The sequence below is a fragment of the Melopsittacus undulatus genome, chromosome 1, assembly GCF_012275295.1.
Source record: "Melopsittacus undulatus isolate bMelUnd1 chromosome 1, bMelUnd1.mat.Z, whole genome shotgun sequence".
Classification (NCBI taxonomy): Eukaryota; Metazoa; Chordata; class Aves; order Psittaciformes; family Psittaculidae; genus Melopsittacus; species Melopsittacus undulatus.
In genome coordinates this window covers 107,869,959-107,895,006 of record NC_047527.1, presented here as the reverse complement: position 1 = coordinate 107,895,006, position 25,048 = coordinate 107,869,959, and the positions used below count along the sequence as shown (strand labels likewise).

General features: G+C 39.7%; 1 protein-coding gene across 1 annotated transcript in view; it reads left to right on the top strand.

The window, feature by feature from the left end:
* DIP2C (disco interacting protein 2 homolog C) overlaps positions 1 to 24,296 on the top strand; it is a 230,050-nt gene extending 205,754 nt beyond the window's left edge. Inside the window, exons 34-38 of the mRNA XM_034061370.1 lie at positions 12,446 to 12,503; positions 13,018 to 13,092; positions 14,203 to 14,377; positions 16,198 to 16,321; positions 20,819 to 24,296. Of these exons, the coding sequence (XP_033917261.1) occupies positions 12,446 to 12,503; positions 13,018 to 13,092; positions 14,203 to 14,377; positions 16,198 to 16,321; positions 20,819 to 21,071 (685 nt within the window). The 3' untranslated portion in view covers positions 21,072 to 24,296. The remainder of the gene's footprint in view (positions 1 to 12,445; positions 12,504 to 13,017; positions 13,093 to 14,202; positions 14,378 to 16,197; positions 16,322 to 20,818) is intronic.
* Positions 24,297 to 25,048: the final 752 nt, after the last annotated feature.

The following is a 25,048-nucleotide window of genomic DNA, read 5'->3' as shown; positions in this document are numbered from 1 at the left end:
GTTCAGTAGCAGGTAGTGGCAACTTACAAGCTGTGATGGGGTAGAGATTTCGACTTCTGGGGAGAGAGACACTAATCAAGTCACATATGTATTGCTGAAGCTTTTTATAGCATTTTGCATGCATTTGCAACAGTTTCCTCTTATTTTGACTACAAATTTTATTTAATCTGATTATTGAGCAACATGCATATTTGGTACCAAACTGGGCAAGAATGAAGAATTTGAGCCACTGTTAGTAAACACTGTTCTCAATTTTTATATCAGCTCTAGTTTCATATACACAGGTATCCTTATCCCTCATATCCTTCTGATCCTGTTTTTAAATTCCAGTATTCCCTTTGGTGAAATAATAGGTGCATTAAGCAATCATTTAAATTACTGAATTTCATCTAGTTAAGTCTGTTGGGTTCTTTTTCTATCTCTTTTTCAGTAGAGATAGAAAAATAGAGAATTTCGTTTATTAAACCTTTTTGCAGCTTACTAGATTTCCTTTTGAGCTACATGTAATGATGAGCTGCTTGAATGGTTTCTTGGTCACAGACATTGTGAGGCAGCTGGCAGCAAAAAGGGAGCAAATCCAGATGTGGGATATGACTAAATAGATTAGAAGCATCGTTAGAACCTATGTGGATTCAAGTGACTGATTTGATAGTCTGGTTATCATTCAATGTGTGGCTTGTACCCATAGTACCTCATTAAAATATTCCCACTCCATCATTAGAACAATTATTTTAATCTGGTTACCCTCCATGGGGTATAGATAGGTGTCTTCCCTTTATATGTGGTCACTGACATCTTCTTGGAATGCAGCAAATTAGTATATCTCTTTAAAAAGGTGACCTTTGAACATACTTATGTCATCAGCAGACTTGATTTCTTAGAAAGTCATTTGTATTCTGTGCTAAATCTAATTTTGGGGGGGAGGTTGGGGGTATTCATAGATCTCTGAACTTCCATAAGACTCACTCAGACATTGTCTCCTTGACAGAGGTGATTTCAGAGGCTGGAAATTCTGAATCTCATTCCCCAAGAAAAAAAGGGAACACTTGTAGCATTTCAAAGATATGTGAAAACAGTTACTTAGGATTTATTTTTATGGATTTCTTATATGCGGAGCCCAGTCTCAAATGCAGGTTTCTATCAAAAGGAATCAGTTAAGGCTTTGGCTTCATTTTAATGTATTCCAGCATTTCAGACATCATGCAGGAAAAAAAAATAGCCTTTTATTCTGGCTGTCAGTTGTTTATCCTTCTCCTTTGTATTTTACTGACACGTTCATGTTGTGTATACATTGTTTTGGGTAATACCAAGCAACAAAGCCACAGGAGCATTTTTCCTAATTCTCAAATACTTCTACTCCATCTAGCTTGAAAAATACTCTTATTATAGGGTTACCAGCCAAAAGAACTATTTAGCTAAATTATTACCTAAGCTATAGCCACAGCAGTATTCCACAGCTCAATCACAGCATGGAAGATAACCATTTTGTAGTCACGTAGTATAGAAAAGAGACTGGGGGAGGGGGTGCAAGACATATGTCAGAAGGAGACACACTAATGCAAGTGACAGTAAAATAGTTACCTTTTGTGAAACTTTAATTGATTAATCATACTTGAAAGCCATTTGCCAATGGCGGCAAAAGAGAAGCTTTGAAGAGGGCTCCCTGATGCGCTGAGGAGCAGTGCTTTTTCCAGCTCTTGTAATAGGTTACAGCATACAGAGCCCAGTTGCAGCTTAAAGAAGACCCAGTTTTCAATTACTCCCTCTGTGTGGGGTCCAAAGGGGTAATTAAAATCTATTATTACCCCATTTGACACCCAGCCACCTTTTGCCCTACAATTAGATTCAGTAGGTAAAGTGTGTAGAGCATTTTGATGCTTAAAGTGCTATTTACCTGGTAAACTGTTCAAAACATAGACCTCACAAGTCATTGGCTTGAGAAAGCCACCAGTGCTTTATATGCAGTAAGCTCCTTTGCAGATTGAATGGTCGAGTAATACCTCCAACAGTGCCACTCCAGTCATCCCAAGCTTTGAGGATCTCATATGGGTACCTCCAAGTCCAAGTTTCATGTATCACATCTATGATCATTCATGCTTTTATTTTAAGGCTATCTGTTGCTTTAGCTGTTCGGGCTTTTTTCTGATGTCACAGAAAGGGATCTTTTCATGGAAAAATTTCACCCCTGTGAAGCCAAGGTAGCTCAGTTGAGAGGAGGAGGTTGAGGTCTGTAAAAGAAAACCTAGGACCCTCAAAGTTTTAAGTGAGTTGAGTAAAGATACAATCTGATTTTGAGGAGTCTTTGTAGAAATGTTTGGCTTTTAGGCATTTGCCTGTTAACTGACAGAATCTCATTAGTGAGTTTAAGCTGACTGTCACGGCATTGGCAAAACCCTCCTCGTTTTATTTTTTCTCTCAGGAGAAGATACAGCCTTGGCCTTTTAGTGGCATCACGTTTTGTTTCTGCCATGCAAACACTGCTGTCTGAAAAATCCCCTTGGTACTGTTTCTGATCTATGGGAAACAAATCTCCCAGAGAGAAAAGTTAATTTGGGCTGATAAGCATCATATCAATACTTCCAATTCTGACTTAGAGGAGAAGTCCCAGTCTGGCTAGAATGGAGGAAAGGTTCTCTCTTGCTGTTCCTGCTTGCATCAGGGGACAAACCCAGAGACTTACTCAACCTCTGTGCACTGGATTAGGAATAAAGCTGATAACCTAGGAAGCTGAAGGGGAGCAGACATACTGCTTAAGTATGAGGATCCAAAGTTATAACGAAATTTGTAAATGTACTTATTGTAAGAGCTTTGCAAGATGCTTCATGTTTCCAGTCATAAAGCAAGGGCAGGAGAAAGGGACAAACATCCAGTAACTTTTGATGGAAAGTCATCCCCTCTTGTCCCAATAAGTCTGATCTGTAAGACTAAACTAGGGGGATGAGAGCCCAACAAAGCAATTTCTGAGCTTTCTAAGGCAAGCTTCCTAGCGCCTGAAGTATTTCCTCTCTTGAAACAAGTCTATTTCTTCTTTGATAAAGTAATCTTCAGGGATCAGGATATTACGATTTTAGTAGAACAGGACAATAAGAGTTGGCTTTAAATGTGGTTTTGAAAGAGGATGTGGTGGTTTAGCATACTTTAGCTACAGATCAAGAAATTCCAGTTATATTTCCCTGGAGGACTGAGGGCAAAGAGAATACTCTCTTGTGTACCAAGTTAAGACAAAAACAAAAAGCCGTAGCTTTCCACGAAAGCAGGTTTACACAAATGTACAACTGCAGGAAATGTTTGCAAGAGCCATGTGCATGCGATTTTTCAAACATGAGTAAAAGAACTAGATGCAAAATGGTTCCACTTTTGTTTCTTCTTACAAACCAGTTTTGAATTTCACAATAATATTCCAGCTTTTACACCATTTTTATTCCTCACGGATGTCTTACGTTTTTAAAAAGAAAGGGATTCCCCATTTCAGAGTATACTGAGATTCTTTGGTGTTACAGGTCCTTCTTTTTCAGTCATACTCCTTACAGGAGATGGGAATTGATAAAGCAAGCTGTCCACTCACATTTCAGAGGAAGATTTATTGAAAACTTTTTTTCCCCACAAGCCATACTTTTTACTTTCTCTCTCCCAGAGTTTACCATGAGTAACCATTCAGTTACACAAATGTCTGAAAAGAACAGAACCTTCATTCTTCTGTGGTCTTCACAGATAAAATGCATGATGTATTTGATTTTTACAGATATTGTATTCTGAGGCGTAATTTGCTTTGCTTCCTTCTTTATGGTATATACTACTAAGGGAACACTAAACAGAGATTCTTTAAAAATGCCAAGAGTGATCAGCATAGAGAACATTTACTGATTCAGTAGTGGAGGAAAAAATGCTGCTTTCCTATAGTGTTGTCGTTGAGTGCATTTCACAACAGAGGTATCCTTTGGAAAGGAAAATACTGAATACATAGAATCATAGAATCAACAAGGTTGGAAAAGACCTTTAAGATCACCAAGTCCAACCATTACCCTACGACTGCCAAGACCACCACTAAACCATGTCACTGAGGGCCTCATCTACATGGTTTTTTAACACTTCCAGGGATGGTGATTCCACCACTTCCCTGAGAAGCCTGTTCCAATGCCTGACTATCCTCTCTGAGAAGAAATTCTTCCTAATATACAATCTAAAAATTGGATGTTCATAGGGATTTTGGAGTGAGCCTTTGTAGCTTCTGCGGGCCCAGCCACAGACTGAGGTATGCTAGAAGAGATGGAGCTTCCTAAGTGTTTTTCATCCCTCTTTTCTTTCCCCTATTCTCTTGCCAACCTTTACTGGAGGACACAGCCTTTCTTGTCCCACATGCTAACAGTCCTTTGTGAGAAATAATTCAGTGGAAGGTGCTGTGCTGGTGGTTACTCCTGCAAAATGGGCTGTCACCTCTGGGAGCCACTCAGCTTTGCTAGCCTCAGGCTCTTGTTTGGCTCTTGTCAGTGGAGTCTCTGGCTGTAGGAATACTGAATGGTTAGGACTGGGAAGGATAGCTGTGAAAAGCAGTAAAAGCATCCTATATTTATATAAGGATCCATCACTAACTTGGTTAGAGATGTAATATCCTCTTGAATGCCTCTCTTCAGCAGTTCTTAATACATTGCTTCAAGCCTCACATATCCTTCTGCGTATACTGAATGTGCCTGTTTGCAGAAGATGAAATTATGTGAAGAGACTTGTGAAGCTCCGCCAGGCTTTGCAATAAGTCTCCTGCGCTAAGGACAGTCCCTTTTCAGTGCCTTCAGGTGTACAAGGTGCTGCTTGTGGCACCGCTGACCTTTTCTTCAGAGTGGTAATCTGCAGCTCTAATTTGGCTGAAAAAATAGCTCTGCGTATTGAAGTTTTCCATGCCCATGAAACATCCTTGGCGGTTGTTAAGGAGAGGGAACTCTGCAAGCTCTTCCCCCAAAATGCAGGGTGAGTCAGCTGGTGGTGTGAATTTGGAAGGTTGTAACATGAATTTGGAAGGTTGTAGCAAGATAAGGGGGCAGGTGAAAGAGAATTGATTTCAGAAATTCCACCTTCAATTACATTGTGTGAATGTAGAATATGAATATTACATTGGGGAAGCTAAAATTATTTCCATCATTTGTTAACAACAGATAAGCTAATACAATTAGATGAGGATGTTTGCAGATCCCAAGTTTGTTGTAATGAAAGTGTTCGCCATGCGTGTAGCCCCTTTCTCTCAATTAGAACTGGGAAGATAAAGGGAAAAGCACATTGTATTAAACAGAATCATCGGAACACAATTGTGATTATGAAAAGTGCTGTAGAAACAATTAGCGATAAACACTGTGTCCTGAGAGGTTTGTAATCTAAATAAAAAGATAACAGCTGAGAGCAGTATTATGCCTGGTTTTGCAAATATGCAAAAACAAAAGGCACACAGAAAGGTGATGCTCTCTGCCTGATGGGGCACAGTAGGTGGGAGGTACGGACAGGAGGGAGAACAAATTCTCCAGAGTCCCAGTCCACTGTTTTCACTTGAAATAGCTGTGTACTGTGCTTTAGAAGTCTGCAAAGTTCATTTAAACAAATTTAATGTAGTTCACGCGTAGTGAAAGTTGAGCATTTTAAAGTACTTCAAGGTTGAAAACAGACATAAACGTGGCTTAGGTCTTTTGCATATTACCAGAGTCTTATGTGATAAAATTGATGTTACTCTTTTAATCTCTGAAGCTTTGAATATTCCCTTCCTGAACAAGAGTTCCTCTCTCATTTTGATCCTTTTGGAGCTCTCTTAAATTCTTTTGTTACCTTTTCTGCTTCTTTGTTCAGCCATCTGAAGGACCGGAAGTTCTTTGCTTTTGACTTCAGGGGATTTGGGACATGAAGCGTAATTTAGGTTTATAGTTTAAAAAAGTCATTATATTAAAAGGAGTGATTTAGTGCTAATTCTTTAACTGAACTTGTTGATTATTGAATTAACAGGATTAAAATATGTCCTAGACATACGGAAGATTTAATGGTTGTTCATTTCGTTGGCTAAAGTTTGCCTCAGTCCAGAAGTTCCTTTTTCATTCTCAGTTGCATTTATCCATTATCTGAATTTGTCATGTGATGGGAGAAAAACTGCTCTGAGGACACCAGAGTGATGCAGGGAAAACTTGTTCATTATCTAGTTTTTCCCTTCAGCCTGTGTGTTCAGCTATGCAGTTTTCCTGCTTTTCTGATCTGGTTATTTGAACTGGGTATATGATTTTGTAAGGCAGAGCTTGTGTTCGTTGGCCTGTATTTCCATTTTGGTTAGAATGATCTCCTTAACTTGTAAGTTCTGTAATAGTTCATGTAGAAATATTTTATTATTTGAATAAAGAGAAGATGCACTGGAAGTCTGGAGTGTCAGAGTGCAGGATCCCACCATTACCTGCAATGCCCATCTTTCCCCTACATATAGAAAATCAGAACAGTCTGCATCAGCTCTTTCCCACCACCAGGCACCTTCTTAATGTTAGGCAGTGATACCTGTGTGAAAGGTGTTGATGGTGGCAATGCCATTTGAGTCACAACTGTGAAATCACTGGGCTGTGCATATAGCTACTCAAAAGCACATGTGATCTCTGTCATATGCTTTATAATTAGGTTTCGGTAAAAATTTCTAATGGTTTAGATGGTTGTCTTTTTTCACCAGAAAAAGACTGTTCTCTTGAAATCAAAAGAGTCAGCTTTGACAGATCTTTTTTAGCTTAAGGAAACTTAAGGTGGAAGTCTCAAAGTGGTTGAAATACCCTACTTTAACTTTTGAATTTTTGGTCATGATGGTGGTTAAAGCATTTTCATTTTGGAGAGTTATGTATCTGAGATTTCAAAACAAACAAACAAACCTGAAATGCTCGACATCAATAACCTCTTTTTCTGACCTGCAACATTATTTTCAGATTCCATTTACACCTTCTTTCCATATTTATCTTCCTTTTTCATATTTCAGTTCCAGTTTAATCTACAAAAATTTTCAGAACATCAATTTTTTTGTGGGATAAGAAAATATCCACTTTTCCCTCAGAGCTCAGCTTCTAATGTAAGATGGCAATCAGCAGGAGAACTTAAGAAACCAAAAAGACCATAGGCTGTTTCTTTCTGACACAGAAAGGCTATAGACAAGGAGGGGACTTACATACAATGAAGTTTTGATACATACTAGGTTATATGTGCATCGCATCCCATCTGATTTACTCTAGTTTTGTCACTGAAGGTTTGCAAGAGTGGCAGCATCCCTAAACAGATACTGAAATCAGTGTGCAAATAGCCAGTATTAAAAAAAATCAACAAAACAAAGCTGGACTTCCAGGCTGGCAAAGTGGTATGGTGTGCAAACAGACTGCTCAAGATGGGCGGAAGGGTGGAAAGGGAAATAAGAGTTTGAGATGATGGAAGGTGCAGTGCTTCACTGCTGCCCAAGCCTGGATCGCAGGAGCAGATGCTGTCACACTGGCAAGGAGGAGGGAAGTTGCCATGGCTCAGCTTGTGAGAATGGCTATAAAGGAAAGAAAAGTGTTCCAATATGCGGGTTTGGGCAAGTGTTAGGGTAAAAGGCAAACATATTAGCTGAGTAATATTTAAAATTACAGGAGACAGTGGGAAAAATTCCTTTGAATTGGATGTGGAGAGATAGTTAGAAATAACAAGAGGAAGCTAAGAATGGTTTGTGCCAGCCATTGCAGAGCAAAAGGGTTCCTGAATATGAAATACATTCAGCTGAGAAATAAACTCTGAAGGCAAGTGGAAGAAGCCCCATCATTTGAAATACTATAACCAAAGTAGACAAAGCATTTGAAAATGCACTGCAGGGAGCAGTCTTTCTTTGGCAGGGAGCAAGACTTGGATGACCTCATAGCTTCTTTCCATCTCTATTAGAATCACAGAATCCAAAGTCTTTCTCAAAGCAACAGCACAGCCGGCTTTGAAGGTTTGCCCAGTTTTGGCATTGTAACATTGGTTAGTATCACTCCACACGCTCTGGCCCCTGCAGATTCCCAAAGCAATAGTTAATAGCTCTGCTGACAAACTCTCTGATTAGTGTGAAATACTGGCATGCTGTGGAACATATTTTGGAGATGTTTCATCACCAAATGGACCAGATCTGAAAAGGAGCATAAACAAAATTTGCAGTTTCATGTAAGATAGTTGGTCAGAAAGACCTTGTTAGTGTATTTCAGTATCTCCTTTGCTGCAGTGATTGCAGTGCCCAGTTAGTTATACTTTGCAAGTTTTCATTCTGAAGTCAGATTTCAATCCTACTTTTCTATAGTGTTCAATTTAAAGGAAATTAAATCAGTCCAGTGTATTAAATTGTAACAAGGAAAGAAGTTTAGCACATGCTGGTGTTGTAGCTGCATTCCTTATTAAATCCCAGTAGCCAGACTTTGAAACATAGGCAGCTTTCTCAACTGTACAGCTCCTGTTAGAGATTTTTTAAGAAAGGATTTAATTCTTAGGAACAAGTGAAAAAACCACCCTAAAAGTTACACTCTCCTATAGTATACTATGTAAAGGCTACAGATTCATTGTGTGTTGTCATTGCTTATAGCTTTATAACAGTGCAATGGTTCTTAAACATCTGCCTCTCCTCTCCAGTGAGACTTTTTCATGGGAGAGAAGCTCTGTGTTTGCTCTACATTGGGTCACTCATTTCTGTTTTCCCTCTCAGCTTGGCTGTAAAGCACCAGAAGGTGAAAACGTAGCTTTCCCACCCCGGGGCAGCATTTTTCGCCCATCCACTTGATTTTCAGGCTCTTTGCCCAGTCTGGCTCTACTGCCATGATCTCCTCCGCCCTTCCCAGCAAGACTCGAAGGCAGCAGAAAGCAGCGGGAAGGCTCTGTGCTCACTTTGTGTGGCACTGTTTTCACTCCCAACAAAAAATGGCTGGAGCACTGCAAAGAAACAGGACTTGTCCTTTCTAGACCTGTGCTGTCTGGGAGCACATTAGGATTGTGTGCGAATATGGAGGTTTACCAACATTGTACTAAGAAGGCTTTACTCTCGAAGGGTCAGAAGGGCCCTGTGCTCTGCCTTTTTGCCATTCTGCCAGCCTTGATAGTGATGCTGCTCATGTGAGAGGGAAGCAAAGAAGTTTTCACTCATGTCTGTTTTTGTCAGTGGAAAAATGGAAACCTCTTGAGGAAGAGTGGGAACAATTGAATTTATTTTATTCTGAGGCACAGTAAAACTAATTTTAAAAATTATTACCTAATGTCCATAATTTATGCACAGTACTAGTCCCAGTAGAGTTAATAAGACTATTAGGCACTTAAAATTAACCATGCACATAGGAGTCGGAAACATCAGAATGTAATGTTTTACTTCACTTTTTGTAAATCTCTTTGTGGCACAGTATCTTTTATTATTTCAGTGCTGTTAAGAGGTTTAACAGCATGTTCCCAAATGGGTTGTGAGCTTAGCAGAAACCTTCTAAAAAGGAGCCCAAGTTCCTGAGCACTAGCAGTGCCCTCGCAGAAAACCTCCCTGGAAATGCTGTTTCTATGTTTAGTGCACTGCCATGATAAGTGGAGGAATGTGAGGCAGAAAGCACAGAGTGGGAGACGTTTAACACAATTGGAAACTGAGAAATTGCGCCTTCTGGATCATCATGTGCTAAAAAATCAGGCAAGGTTAAAGGAAATAGGTGGAGAAGGGAACTGGAAGAATATGCTAGTGATAATAAGAACAAGGTGGGAAGCGCAGTTGCTGAAAGCAATGAGGAAAGAAGTTTTCAGATTTATGAATGTTGATTCATTTCCAGTAGTCTATTAATTGACTACTGACTGTATAGCTTTATTATATGGGATTTCTGCTAGGCCTGGAGTTCAGCAACACTTCACTGAGGCATGTCTTAATAATGGCATTGAGCGAAGGCCAGCAGTATCTCTGGGCAGCTGGACAGCTCTGACATACACTTCTCCTGCCCCAGAGGTTTTTTATTACTGGTATCCAGATAGAATTCTTTTTAAACCAATCTTAAATTCAAATAAAATACTTCCTGACCTTTGTTACACCATCACTCTTAGCAATGCTTATGGCTCAAGTTTTTCCAGTTGTCCCTTTCTAAAGATTTTCTCTATTTGACATATGTTGGTAAATAGTAAATAAGATCACTCTGTCTGTAAAGGAGATAGGAAGTGGTTAGAATGGTGATTCAGCTACCTGTCTGCAAGTAGTTATCTAAAGACTGGAGATTTCAGTTGTTTTGAAGAACTCAAAAGCATTTTCACGTCCTGCACTAACATGAGTTTTAGACAACAAATATTTATATAAAAAGGCAGAATACAGGCATTATTAACAACTGCTTTTTACCATATTTGATTTTGTTTCCATATGCAGTCATTTGTAAAGCCTTTGCTGTGTACTCCCAACTACCTAAGATTTGTCTTGCCATTTGAACAAAATGTGGCTTACGTAGACATACCTGTTATGGACTAACATTAATTTAGTTTTGCATGTACACCTTACAGTGATGCTCCTGTGGCCTGGCTTTCTGCTGCTCTGTCTATGTGTAGTTGAACAGGTGGATGTCGTAGCTTCACTGCTTCTGCCATGAGCCCAGTGGTAGCCCTACAGGTCTTCAGCTGGTCAGAGGCTCAACAGAAAATGTAGAAAGCATGGGCGCATGTGCACCCCTTTAAGACACCAGAGGTTTAAGAGGGCAATACAATTTAAAACAGTATAGGACAGTATAACATCAAAGTTAGCACACACAGAAGTGGTAATAAGTGTTTCAGGCTCTGTCTTGGGAGTTTTGTGGCAGTTGAGCAAACGTTGGAAGGTGGTTCCCTGTTACGTACCTTGCAGGAGAGCAGGTCAGGCTGCAGCTGCCTAGCGGTGTCTGCACCATGCAGTGCTGCTTGTGGGGCACTTCGCATCCTGTCCCCCTCTTGGAAAAGCAGTCTGAAATTGCTGGGTTATTTGGGTTGTATCTCTTTCTGTTAGTGCAAGGAAGTGATGTGCAATGCCTCAGGACTTAGCCCTGCCCCGTTCATCAGCACTGAGAGACTTCCCAGAACCACAGATAAAACACTATTCTCTTTTCCTGCCTTGACCTCGACAGTGCCAGCTTTTATAGAAGACTTTTGGAGCAAAGAAATAGTAAAAAAAAAAATAAAATAAAAAAGCTACCTTTTTTCATCTTCCTTATGTTTAGGGGCTGAACTTGCCAAAGCTTTGTTCTTCTCCAAAGGGACCTCTGGCTGAGGTCTCTGTGTCTCATCCCTCCTTTCCCAAATGGAGCATTGCGGTACTCTGTCTATAAAAAGACCTCAAAACAGTCCCCAAAAGATCTATTGTGACTGCTTCTAACAGAGTGCAGTTTATGATCAGTTTAACCAGATCCAGTTCTCCACCCATCTACTCCTAACTATGTCTTCCTCTCTTCCAGTCTTTTACCTTAACCTTTTACAGGGTTGGTTTTTAGGCAACTTATGATGAGGTTTCTTTTTAACCACAGACCTGAGGGGAGGAGAGAAGTAAGAACAGCTCCTTTGCCAGAAGTCCAGATTTAACTTGGTTAAGTGGATTATGAAAACTGTTGAGGAGTGGGAAGTTTAAGGTTTTCATGGGCTGTTAGAACTTTTAAGTTGTCTCACTTAGGATACAGGAATGCCTAGATGTTAGCAAATTTTCTTCAGCAATTACTGGCTGAGATCATCAGCTATTTTGGGTCTTTAAAGTGTCTCTCATTCTAATCTGCTGAGTACTTTTCCAAGGTTAAATGAGGGATTTCCTTCCAGACCATCATAACACTGAAGGAGAGCTGCCATTTCTGTGCCTTTAGCGGGAAATTAGGTTATTTAAGAAAGGAAGAGACTAGAAAGCCACACTCAGAGAAAGGGTCTGACCTCAGCAGTAATAACATTTTTCATTAAATTATTTATTTTTAATATTAAAATGTTTATCAAACACTGTCCATGGAAAATAATTAAATGATTGCAAATGCAGAGGCCAGGTTATGAGTTGTTTGGTATGATTTTGATTTTATCTGCTAGCTACTCATGGAATGTGGTTGCTCACTCAGCTCACATGCTTTTGTGTCTGTGCCCTGGCATTTATGATGTTCCTGTGGGAAATTAATATTTTAGATCCCTCTTGTTGTGAGTAAATTTGTGCGTGGAATTCCATTTACAAAAGTCTATCAAAAACAAATAAAAGGCGCCAACTACGTTTGAAGAATTTAATATTTAAGGAAACGTTCACACACATCTTTTTTTCATTATTTTCCCAGCTGTAAGTCTTGATGAAGATTAAATATTGGGCTCGATTGTGTTCTACAGGATATAAGCTTCATCTTTTCCAAAAATAACATTAATCTCTGCAATCATTAACCATTCCTTTTAGAAATAAATGTTAATGAAAAGCAAATAAACACAACCATGTATTCTGCGTATTATCTTTGCATGTATTTTACAGAGTTCGTTTAGTCGAAAGAGGATCTCCACATAGTTTGCCCCTCATGGAGTCAGGAAAAGTAAGTACCAAAAGAAGATTTGAATGTACCTTTTATGATAAATATTTTCAGTAAGTTTCCCTGGTTTTCATCCATTTTTACATGGATGTGTTGAGGAAGGCTTTATCAGCTGTGTGGATTGAAGACCTCTCTTTACTGTTGAGGTTACAGAATGATGGTAGTAATTGATGCATTACTGCTCTCTCAGAAGCTGTACCTCCCTCTTGTATGCAAAAAGCATTTCTTTCTTTTATGCAAAAAGGAGGTGTTTCATCCTCTGCATCTCACTCTCAAAACAGCCAACAAATATGCCACTAGTGAACGCTGTTTTGTGGATGTAGACCTACCTCCACTGAGAACTGGTCTGAGATTACCCGTGCTGTACTCATAGGCTACTGATCATTGTAAAGGGGCTATCCCTGCTAGGTGGCATCACTGTGGGGACAGGGTGAGTACACAGGACCAGCACATGGATGTAGAAGAAAAGTAGCATATGATTGCAAAAGTAACTATGCCTCATGTTTTCTATCAATAGATCCTCCCAGGAGTACGTATAATTATTGCTAATCCAGAAACAAAGGGACCTTTAGGAGATTCCCATCTTGGTGAGGTGAGTCATGAAAACTTAACCTTTGTGTGCTCTGAAATGAACTGCAGAGATAAAGCTTAGCGTGTATGCCAGTGGTTTCCTGTAATATGTCTTACTAGATGTCTGGGTAAGAAAATTGTGTGTTCTGCAGATCTTGACAGTATATAAAATATGCAGGATGATATTTGTATCATTAAGGTTGTTAGTAACTTAGTTGATAAAAACTAATAATAGCTCAAGTTTGTTAAAAAAATTGAAATGAATCTGCATTTCTAACTGTATCTTCTACTTGTTACTTCACCAATTCTGATGAAAACTTACATGATAAAATAAGTTTATTGATTAGTCTAATTTCAGCTAGATGGGTTTCTAGTGCTATTCTCTTTATGATCATTGTGCTTCAATGCACTCAAGTACTCTCATTAGCTGAGTTGAGCAAGGCAGTATGTTTTTCCAGTTTATGTTCCTAGAGAGAGAAAAAAAACGTGATTTTCAATGAGCAATTAAAGATCTAATTAACAAAATGAAGAATTTGCTTTGTCATAATTAAAACCATGATCTGGGAGATTCATCTGTAAGATTTTGTTACTATGAAATGATAAAAATTTCCATGATGCCTTGAGTTAGGTGAAATTAATCCTTCTCCATAGGTGAAGGTCCCTGGCCTCACCCATTAAAATAACCTTGTGTGTTTGGTGTTCATAGAGGATTTACTTTCTGCTGGAGTAAATACACTGAACCAGGAGGAGGGGACTGTGGGAAGAGCACAGTGGTCTATAGGCTCTTTTGAAAATTGTCATAACCAAGCAAACATCAGAGCTAGCAGAGCCATTCAAGGAGGCTGTGCAGGTCTTTGGCTAACCTGAGGCCAGAGGGCTGCAAGGCAGGTGTCCCTGCAGTCATGAGTCCAGCACCCCTCTCCCCCAGGAACAGTTCTACACTCCGACTTCAGCAAGGTTAGATAAGGTCTCTGTGCCTAAAACTTGGTCAGTTACAGGTTCAGAAACAGAGTTAAAAGGCATTATAGTGTTATCTAGCTATGACTAAAAATATTTGCATCTAGAATTTGCAATAATGCCTCATTCTGGAAAGCTATTTTAATTAATGCCAGTATCATTTCTTTGAGCTTAGATATGGGTTCACAGCACTCACAATGCGAGTGGGTATTTTACCATCTATGGAGATGAATCTTTGCAATCAGATCATTTTAATTCAAGACTCAGTTTTGGAGACACACAGACTATTTGGGCTCGAACTGGCTATCTGGGATTCCTGAGACGAACAGAACTTACAGATGCAAATGGAGGTAAGAGTTTTCTCATCCTCTAGGTCTGTGCATATGATCTGGATTATTTTGAGGCTGACCCTGTGTCTCTTGGCCTGCTCTACCTGATGTGTTCAATTTGTGAAACCCGTAGGACTGCAAAAAAACCTTAGTTAAAGTAATCAGAAACTAAAAAAGAGGGCAAGATTTCCCTGCTGAAACAGTTGCTTTTCCTTTGCTGTACCTCAGGTGCTATAAATCCCCTCTACCACTGGCTTTTTGGCATTGTTAGTGTGCCAAGTGGTTTAGCTTTTAAAGTGTGAAATGCAGCTTAAAATGCCGTCATTTGCTCTTGAAGTCCTACCTGCAGGAACACATTTGTGCAGATAGGAAAAGCTGTGTTGTGAGTCAGAGCCCTGTCCCTCCTGTGACAGCAGCCTTCTTTGATAATTCCTCTGTTATAAACTTATTTACAGAAGCTGTCCGTTTCTCAGATTTCCCTGTCTTTAAACCTGTGGGGATAAGTACTGAAATGCAATGTGAACAGTAGCCTGCAGGAGAAGCTACAGGGTTTTTGGGTTTCTGTTGGGAAGGTACAGGGTCTCCTTGTTTTTATTACATTCCTTATCTTGTGTACACATGTAAGCAAACCAGCACCACCAGCCACACAAAACTGCTTGGGAATATGTTACTGTGATTTTTGCAGAGCACAGTGCCATGAATGGTGACAGTCAATGTTGCTGGCAAAATGTGGTTTCTAGCAACACTGCGAGCACCTCTGGTAGTGATCCCAGGGCCCCGTATCCATGCAATTGGAATAGCAGCTACTCAGGCAAAGAGTGAATTCATCAAATCTGAAAGCTTTTTAGTAATCACTGTGGATTACGACCGCCGCCCATGTCCTTATGCTGGCATCTTCCTGAAGAGATTTGCTTTTGGTTGCGCAGGCTTTTTCCATTTCATAATGATAGCCCAGCCTTGAGAAAATTCAGGATTCTCTGGGGATATTGCAGCTTAAGCATTGAAATGGCTTACATCTTCTCCGGTCAAAGAGATGCTAAGCCTTCTGTTCTCACAGTTTCAGCTCCCAGTGCAAAAAGTCCTTTGCCTTTTGTTACTGGTAGAGGTTTTATTGCCATTACATTACCACCGTGCAACTATCTAAATTAATGTAAAAAGAGCCAGTTATCTGCTTTTAAGTCTATTAGCGAATATTATTTTTTCATGGATAACATGCAGTCATTTGTTATCAGTCTAATATATTTTTAAGTGTAGTTTCAGCTTCTTTTATTTCTTTAGTCAATAAAAATTTGTACAAAAAGCATTATGCTCCAGAGCTTGCCATTTGTCTGAATGAGCTTTTTGCTGTCAGAGTCCATATTCCTAGTTTATTGATAAACACTTTTACAATACAACTTAAACATCCTTACTGACTATCTCAAAGCTACTGGAGGAGTATCATCCATATTGTTAGGGTTCAACCCATCCTTTCTCTTTCAAAAGAAAGAGAGAGAAACAAGGAACCTGTTGTCTAATTGGGGAGCCTTAAAACAGAATGAGTCTGTTCTGCATCCACCTGGGAGAAAAACAGGAATTCATGCCAGTCTTTGGATAAAAACTTCCACCTTTCTCTTCTTCAAGTGGGAACAGTGTTTCTGTCTTCCTTTCTTCTGCTTTCTGCTCTGCATTGCACTTCAGTAATGGAAAATTCTCATTAGTCTGGAAATCATTTGGGGTTTCAGAAATTGATGATAAAACTTATCAATGTTATACTTATTTTACTTATTTATTAATGTGAGCATTTATATAATTTAATGTGCTGGAGAACAGAATCATTAATATTTTTTTTTCCTTGCAACCAGAACGCCATGATGCACTTTATGTTGTGGGTGCATTAGATGAAGCCATGGAGTTACGAGGGATGAGATACCATCCAATCGATATTGAAACCTCTGTAATTAGAGCACACAAGAGCATCACAGAATGGTAAGAATTATATAACACCAGGGCCCTTACATCTGTAATGTCAGGGGTTTTTTTCTTGGATATTGCAATTGAGCCAGGAAATGGCCTGTCAGGATGGTCACAGGATTTATAACCCCGCTGTAAATATGGCCTAAGGATTAAACTTTTCACAAACAGTTTTAATGGGAAAGGACTGTTTTCTGCTAAGATCAGTCAAGATATTTCTGGGGTTTTTCTGTGTGGTTTTAAGTACAAGTGAAGGATTACACTTGCAGTTTGAGAGACCCAAACAGCTCAGGTAGGTCAGTAGCTATTTCCTGGAGTTTGAGTTGTATATTCTAACAAGGAAAAGCAAACTGGTGGGAGTTCAAGCTTTAGGAGTGCTGTTATTAAAAGGAGTAAGCAAGCAAGCATTTCAGATAAATGAACACACTGATAAACTTTATTAGTGAACACACTGTTACTTTTGAATTGGTTATTAATCAATCAAGTGGTGATCAAATCAAGGTCACAATGGAAATGGAAGCAGTAAATCAATGAGTTAGTAATGGTGTTGTCTTAATCAGTGTATCACATCATCAAATGCACACAGCAGGTAATCATTTCCTGCGGCCGACATGAGAACAAATTGCTTTTCATTATTTTTGCATCAGAAGACTGAGTCAGGTGGTTGATTTGTTTTGATATAACCTCAGCTCAGCTCTTTTTCTTTCAACTAAAATGAACCTGCTGCAACAGCCAGAGCAATTTAGCAAGTATAAGATGTGACTCTCCATTTCTCTTTTCAATCCTGGTTGCAAAGGTGTGGCCTGGAGCACTTCTTCATAATGAAGAATGAAGCACAGCGACCAGACTGGTTTCTTTAGTCCAAACACCTTGCTATTTTCTTAAATATCTGTTAAAATTAAGGCAGTTAATTGCTTTGGTGACTGTAACTGAGGTTTTGCGTCATTGCCTCCTCCCTAGAGCATCATCTCTGCTAGTATGGCCTTGTGCCAGCTAGCCATTACACAGGGTGGTGGATTCTGTGTCTTCATATGGACCAGTGTGAACGCTTCAAGGATGCTATGAAATTTTCCTTGAAAATGTGTCACATCTCTATCAGCAGTGCATAGAAAGTTTTCAGATCAAGTTATGGCAGTGTTCAAAGTCAGGCTGGTTGGGGCTTTGACCAACCTGGTCTAGTGCAAGTTGTTCATGCCCATGGCAGGGGATTGGAACTGGATGATTTTAAAGGTCCCTTCCAACCCAAACCCTTCTATGATTTAGGGCAGCTCTATTATAAGATGGCCACAGATTCATAATTTGATGTGTTCAGCAATACCTCTTTGTCAGAGATTTATGTGGCCTCAAAGTGTGAGCTCATGGGACACCACTTACTAGACCAGGTTGCTCAAAGCCCTGTCCAAACTGGCCTTGAACCCTTCCAGAAGTGGGACATCTACAGCTTCCTTGGGCAGCTTGTTCCAGTGTCTCACTGCTCTCACAGTGAAGAATTTCTACCTTATATCTAACATAAATCTCCTATGTTTAAGTTTGAACTCTCTCCTGTTTAATAGCCAATTAAATCTTTCCTTTTATATATACTTTGTATATGCTTTTCTTTGGATGGGTGCATGAGCCTCCCTTCTTCTTCTTGGCTGCTGTTGTTTTGGTTACAGTGGCCCATGAAGGATTTAACTGTATCAATACCAATCACAAACGCCAAGTACTAGGTATGTCCAGTCTGTAGATTGTAAAAATAGCCTCAGCTTTAAGAAACACATGCTTTTTTTGTAGCATTCAACAGTACTGAGGAAAACGGTGACTTGTTGACTAACATGTTATCCTGCGGTGCAATTTCTGTCATTGAGGATCAGATCTAAAAGGCCATTTAAAAGTATTCTTGTCTCTTAAGAAATTTTAGCACAAAATCAACAGCCTCTAACTCTGGGCCTCCTGTGTCTCTATACTTAACAAGCAAAAGAGTGGCACCATCTGGTTTTATTGTGAGGTATAACTATGCCTGGCATTTTTGAAAGTGTAATACTGCAGAGTACCTTTAAAAATACTGTATGTGTATGTGTTTTAATTAAAGCACATTGTTGACTCATTTGAACTTTAAACCCTTGAAACAAGCAGAACGTAGCTTCCCGGGATTTGCTAAGTGGTTTTCTCTCTCTGCATAATGACACATAGGTAAAGCTACAGAAGGTATTGGAGAAGAAAACCATTATAAACCTCTTTCTCTGGAGGTGTTTAGGCAATTTTCTTGCTTTTCCCGAAGCGTTTGGTGGGATGGAAGCAGTAGGAGGGACCATTCCTATCTCAGGGCACTGACTGTGTTGCAACTATTGGGTGTGACTCCATAATTTCCTGAGAAAGTGCAGCCTTCCTGGGTCCCTATTTTTTTGGTTTGGGTTTTTTTTACTCGGCTGCAGAGTTAATGTATTCATGTGTGATACACGCTGGCCAATTTATCTTAGTCTCAACTGGTGAGAGCATAAAGTGCAGTATTTCTTTTTGCTTGCAGTGGTCACCAGTGAGTTACTTATCATGACATATGAAATGAGTTTTACATTAATTCGAAATCTTCTTAGGCTCTAGGGCCTAATAGAAGCTTCATGAAGGTTTTGGGAACCAGTCCTGGGAACTCAGAAAAACTAACTTCTCCTAAGCTTCGGGAGCTGCTCCTGAATCTTGCCATTAATTGCTTTCCTGTGTAACAAGCTAACAGTAGGTGTAAGGCATGGTTTCAAGTGCTAACTTATTTTTTTGATGAAAGCTCCCCAGGCTTTTTGGTTACAATATATATAATACTAATTTAGATGTACATGCAGCAATCCATAAAAATTCTAGGACCACTCTGGAGATGGTCACCTGTGCAGACCAGTTAACATTAATGTTCACTTTGTTCAACATCAGTCAAAACTTTCTAGGATGCCTATGAAAACATAGTTCCAAATTAAAATCCATTTTGTTGCAGTACAGAGTCAAAAGGAGCCTGCAGAGCTTTGCTTTTTGGCTGCCCATTAGTTTTCCAGATCGATAAGCATGTAAGAATTCAATCAAATAGTACTTTGGCAGGACCTGAGAATGATTTCTTTTTTATTAACACTAGGTACTTTTCTCCTAAAATCCATTTTATTAAACATCAACATAGAGCACATTTTCATAGCTAGTTTTTGGGCAAGGTAAGATATGTTTACAGAGTACAAGGTTTTTCAGAATTGTCTTGGTAGACTGAAACAGGGCACTTCTGTCTCAGTCAAGTGTTGACCTTAGGGTAAGCAGCTCTTCTTGAATTTGGCTTATATACATAATATATTCTAACTTTCAGGTGCTTACACTCAAGACAGTTCTGGGAAATTATCCCCTGATTTTATAAGGTGAAGCAGGGTAAAGTACAGGGCTTGATGTATGAGATACATGTGTAGAATACCACTAGTTATGCTATGGAATAAGTTAGAAGAAGAAATAAGCATCATTTGTGCAAGGAAGAATGAGAATGCCCTTTGTGGAGCCTCAGTCCTGCTGACCTGTGAGACCTCAGAGGCTTTGGAGATACATGTAAGTGGGGAAGAGGATGGAGGGAAGCATACACCAACTTTCATACCATCCCAGCCTGCATACTTGGAAAGATAAATGCATTTTTCCTTAGCCAGAAAAGATGCCCAGTAGCAGAAACCAGAATTTACCTGCTTCAGCTCAAGGGCTTAACCAAAATTTTGGGCTCTTACACAGGTGTTTTTAGTAAAGAGAGGCACAGATGAGAGGGGTGTTCCCTTGACCTCCCCTTTTAATAAGGGATGTAAAAACTGCTGTCCCCTTGACCTTGCAGAAATAAAACAGATGGAGACAACGCTTATTTCTGCATAAACAACTGGTCCAGAAGAGTCACAGCTCTTCTGTGCTGAGTTCTGATGTGCCTGGGCAGCAGCCAGCCCAGTCCAGAAGGCGCATACTGAGGAAGCCCCCTCTCCAGCCAGCTGGGGACCTCTGTGCAGCCTGCAGTATGCCACATAAATGTTCCCAGGGCTCCACACCCCTTTGTTAGGCAGAGTTTATCCCAAAGGTCTTTCAGCTTGAGCTGTGTTCCTGCTGCTCTTTTTGGTACCTCCTCTTTTAACCTCCTTTGCTCTTCTGAGCTGCTCTTCAAAAAAACCCAGAGAAGGCACCTCCCTGCACACATCACTCGTGTATGCCTCCATGAGCACAGCAGGGCTATGAGTTCTGTGGCTTCAGAGGGAACAGCGTGTTGTCTTACTACCTCCCAACATGACAGGCAAGGATTAGACTCGAGTTTCTGTGAAGTTTAGCCTAATACTTAGTGTTGCAGTAATATTAGAGAGCTAGCGGAGCAGATGTTCTGCCCCTGCCTGCAGACATGTTGTCTCTCACTACCTGCACTTTGTGGTGAGCTTACAGAAGGAGCCCTAGGAGCTGAAACAAAAGGTAACCAAGGTGGAATGAAAAGGGTGAAAAATAAAGTGGGTTAGAAAGAAAAACACCACTAATACAATTTGTTTTTCGTTTCAGTGCGGTGTTTACTTGGACAAATTTATTGGTCGTTGTAGTTGAGCTGGATGGATCAGAGCAAGAAGCTTTGGACCTGGTTCCTTTGGTCACCAACGTGGTCCTGGAGGAACACTATCTGATTGTAGGGGTGGTGGTGGTTGTGGACATTGGTGTAATTCCTATCAACTCCCGTGGAGAGAAACAACGTATGCACCTACGAGATGGATTTTTGGCAGACCAGCTAGATCCCATCTATGTGGCCTACAACATGTAGTCTTGTACCTTAAAGCTTCCATGGACTTTACTATAGATGTATAAAATTTTTTGGTGTCCACTAAAAAGTGTGCAGATAAGATGCTGACACTCATCAGAATGGAACTGTTTCTATTGCAACTTTTCAAAGCAGTCACGATTGGCAGGAAATCAAATGTGAAATGTTTTCTTTTACCACTAAATTTTAGACAAGAAGGACTCTGGGTAAGGCCCTTCAGTGTGTTGGAAAAGCCCATTTTAAACCTTTTTTTTTTTTGCTTATTGGACAATACTGCTTTTTGAGTAAATGTGGCTTTGTATTTTACATTAAGTAAGCTGAAGTAGATTTTTGGTTTTTATTCTGCCCTCCAAATGGATTCTTTTCAAACAATTTGCATACTAATACAAATAATTGTTTTCTTCGTTTGTTTTAATATGTCATCAAGAGCTGATGAATACAGATCCATTACTAACTTAAGCCATTTTAGATCCCACGTCTTAGGAAACTACGTAGTGGTACGAGGAGAATACCCAAAGTAGCACCTTTCAATTAGAAATCTTGCAGCTTTCTGTCAGAGATGCTGAAAGCCCAAAGGCCAAAGAGCCTTTGCTGTTAGCGTTAGGATGGAAGAAATTTATAAATAAGGTGTATTTCGGCGATGAACTTGCAAATATCTTTGTACTAAACTAAAAAGATAAAATAAGTTAACTACTTCTTCTGTAATTATGTACAAAACGTTTAATTTATTTTGATCTCTTTAGAAGTATAAAAGAGAAAAAACATTCAAGAATATTAAACTCTTGAAATGTTTGCTAATATAAAAACAAAGTGTTGTATTATCTTGAGTGGATAGTATCACATCAAATATATATATATGAAATATAAATTCACTAATGACAAAAGATTTTAAAGTTTAAAATGCAGTACTTGTCACTTGCATGGTGTCTCCCACTGTAGATAATCAAATGTTACTCACAATTTTTTTGGAAGAAAAAACGAAAAAAGCAATCCTGGATTGCTAAGTATCCCTGTCAAAAAGAATCCTCTAGATACCAGCAAGTGGAATTATTGCTGCCTTTAAGGCAGTGGATGAATTTAAGACTAAAAATGCACTACAGTAATTTTCTTTTCTTTGCCATGGAGGCAACAATAAATATTCGTGCTGGCATGTGCATACACTTGTTAGACTTAGAAAAGGCAGGTTGAGGAATAGCACTGTTGTCTAGCTGCAGAACTTTGTTGCACAATTTTTCTCATTGTTTTAGTTGGTGTTTTTACTGCTATAAGGAAATGTTTTGGGGTTATTTGCACCAAGTTATCAGTTTGCCTCTCAGCTAGGACATGTAGCTCAGTGGCCAGTGCATCCAGTTTACATTTACAGGAAACGATTGTTTCGGTGGTCTTTAATTTATTCCTTAGCAGAGAGGAGTGTACAGTCACTACAAGCAAATTGGCACGAACCGTGCATCTGCTAACTAGTCCCTAACAGCATTGAAACATCAGAGGAACCAATCTGCCTGGTGAAAGAACAGAGGAGTTCCACGGTCTCCAGGCTGAGGCCGTCGCGGGAGAAGAGTAGGAAAACATGCATCACAGCTGCCTTCATTTTGCTACCTTTGGATAAAAGAGAGGTTTGATTCCCCAGTTCTGTTGTTTTCCCTGAACCCCATGACCCTGTTTTTTAAATCCTTCCCCCTCCTTCATGTGGTTGTAACTGAATTGACCTGTTTGTGATCAAGAGTGGGATTTACCAGCTGCAGTCCAAGAATGCTTTTCTTATTGTCCCGAATGACGTTCATGTGCTGGCTCTCATTACCGGATATGCATGACTAAGATTGTGGCAGGGCAAATGTAATCATGTTTTTATCACGTATAAGGGAGTCTCGATGCTGGGTGTTTAAAATCTGTTTAAAAGGTAGGGACGTTTTAGTCTGCATGTACAGTACAGAGCATCTTGCCACGTCAGACGCGTTTTCTTTCTGCCTTCACTGTCCTGTGAATAGCCCCATTCATGCTCTGCAGACCAATCCTATATTTTGTCAACTTCATTTTCTGCTCCCTAAAAAGAATAAAATCTGTTCTTAATGGCAAGTTGTTGTAAGGTTTCAGACAAGATATTGATTGATTACAAACATAATTGCAGTGTGTGAACTAACTTGTGAAGTCCTGCTATCGCTGATCTCAGTACTGCAAAACAAATCTTGCTGTCGTTCAAAGCATCACTTTAACCTTCACGAAGTCAACTTTGCATTTGTAGAGAATAAAAGAACTGCAATGCAGTTGTGAAACGCAGTTAATAACAGCTCTCTTCTGCAACCTGTCATCCGTGGTTGTTAAATCCCGAGTTAAGAGAAAAGATAAACTGAGTTTCTGGTTTTGTTGTGCAAGCAAAAGGAAGGAAACATTTAAGCACCATCAGACTGAGCAATAAAGAAGGATTGTTCTGTATTAGAAACTGTACTGTAGATAAACCATTCATGAGAATGTATAAAATGTTTGTCTTGTGACCTTGTGCTTTTGGAGTCAGACAAAACCATGTAATCAACTTGATGCACATGCACAAAAAAAAGAGGGTACACAATGAACATTTAAACACAAAACTAATCAAACAGGAGCAGATTCCTCATGGTGCTTGTTTATTATATATATTTAATCCTGCTTGACACTTTACCCAAGGGAAGACTGTCCCTTTTATCAGTTGAATGTTAGCAGCGTTATTTCATAGAGTGTGGTGACTGGTTAGAGAAATTCATGTAACTCAGCCAATCACAGTTTCAAACAAAAATTTTTATGTGCAAAGGACAGCAACCTTCTTGTATGTTAAACCACCAGTACGCTTTGTACATCTGTGATAACGCCTGTTTTATATTCAAATGAACAAATAAAAGCTTTTATTTTTGTTGCTCTGAAAATATCAGTTTCTTACTTAGTCACCTCAAATGAGCTCCTGAGGCCCGCGGGTGCTCGGTGCAGGAGCGTGGAGAGCTATGCTGTAATTTTATTGTGTTTACCTCTCTTGTTGCATAATTTATTAGTACAAATCAGTCTACTTTTAACAATGTTTGAATACTGGTGTGGGCATTTCTTGCTGAAAGATTTTCATATGGCAACAAATGGGGTTTGTGAAATGTTTTTTTAATTCTTTTTAATATATTCAAATATACTGTTCACAGTTTTGCTGAAAGTGTAAAGATTATTGTAAAATTGGTAACATTTTGTGAGAAGCAATAACAAGCATTAGTACTGTAAAACTCTGTCACTTATGGCTTTTGTTGCAAGGTCTTGCGACCAGCGTACTGCTAAGCAGTGGCTTAAGGAAGTTATGGATCCAGGTGTTACATCTCTGCTGGAACTTTCCACCAGTGGAATTGTGGGCAACTGCTTGGTCACACGTGTGGGGCTAGAACCACCTTGTTGGTTTAGAAGCCTTGGACGACCAGATGAAACCCCAAGGAAATGTGATATGCCAGTATCCATTGGCCTCCAAAAATGCTGTGATTTCAGAGCTGGCTCTGAGTAGCAGCGGCCCCTGAGAAGAGGCCCTAGCTTGGATTTTCCCAAATGTGATTTCAGAGGGTGAAATCTGGGGTGCTTGTGTCTTTCTAGCCCATCTGAGAAGTTCAGGGCATAAAAGCTTGCCTCTGATGGCTCAGATTTCAGGTTGCTCATCACAAGAGGCAGGTGCAGGTTGGGGGAGCTGCAATTTTGCAGAGCAGAAAGTACAGCACAAGAAGTGTGGGAGTTAAAGGGCAGGTTAGGGGCAGCAGGAGGAAGGGGATGGCAGAACAGCAACTGGTTCCTGATTTGATTTTACAGATGATTCTACAAAACAAGCGAAAGGGTTTTACTGGTTTGGGCTGATGTGATTCGGGCTTTTTAAAGGTCAAAATATTTCAAGACACATCTTAAAAGTGGTTTTCGCAAACGGGCTGAAACACTGCAAAGTTGGTGAGGAATCTCAACAACAATAAATGGAGTAAGGTCAGAACAATTTCATG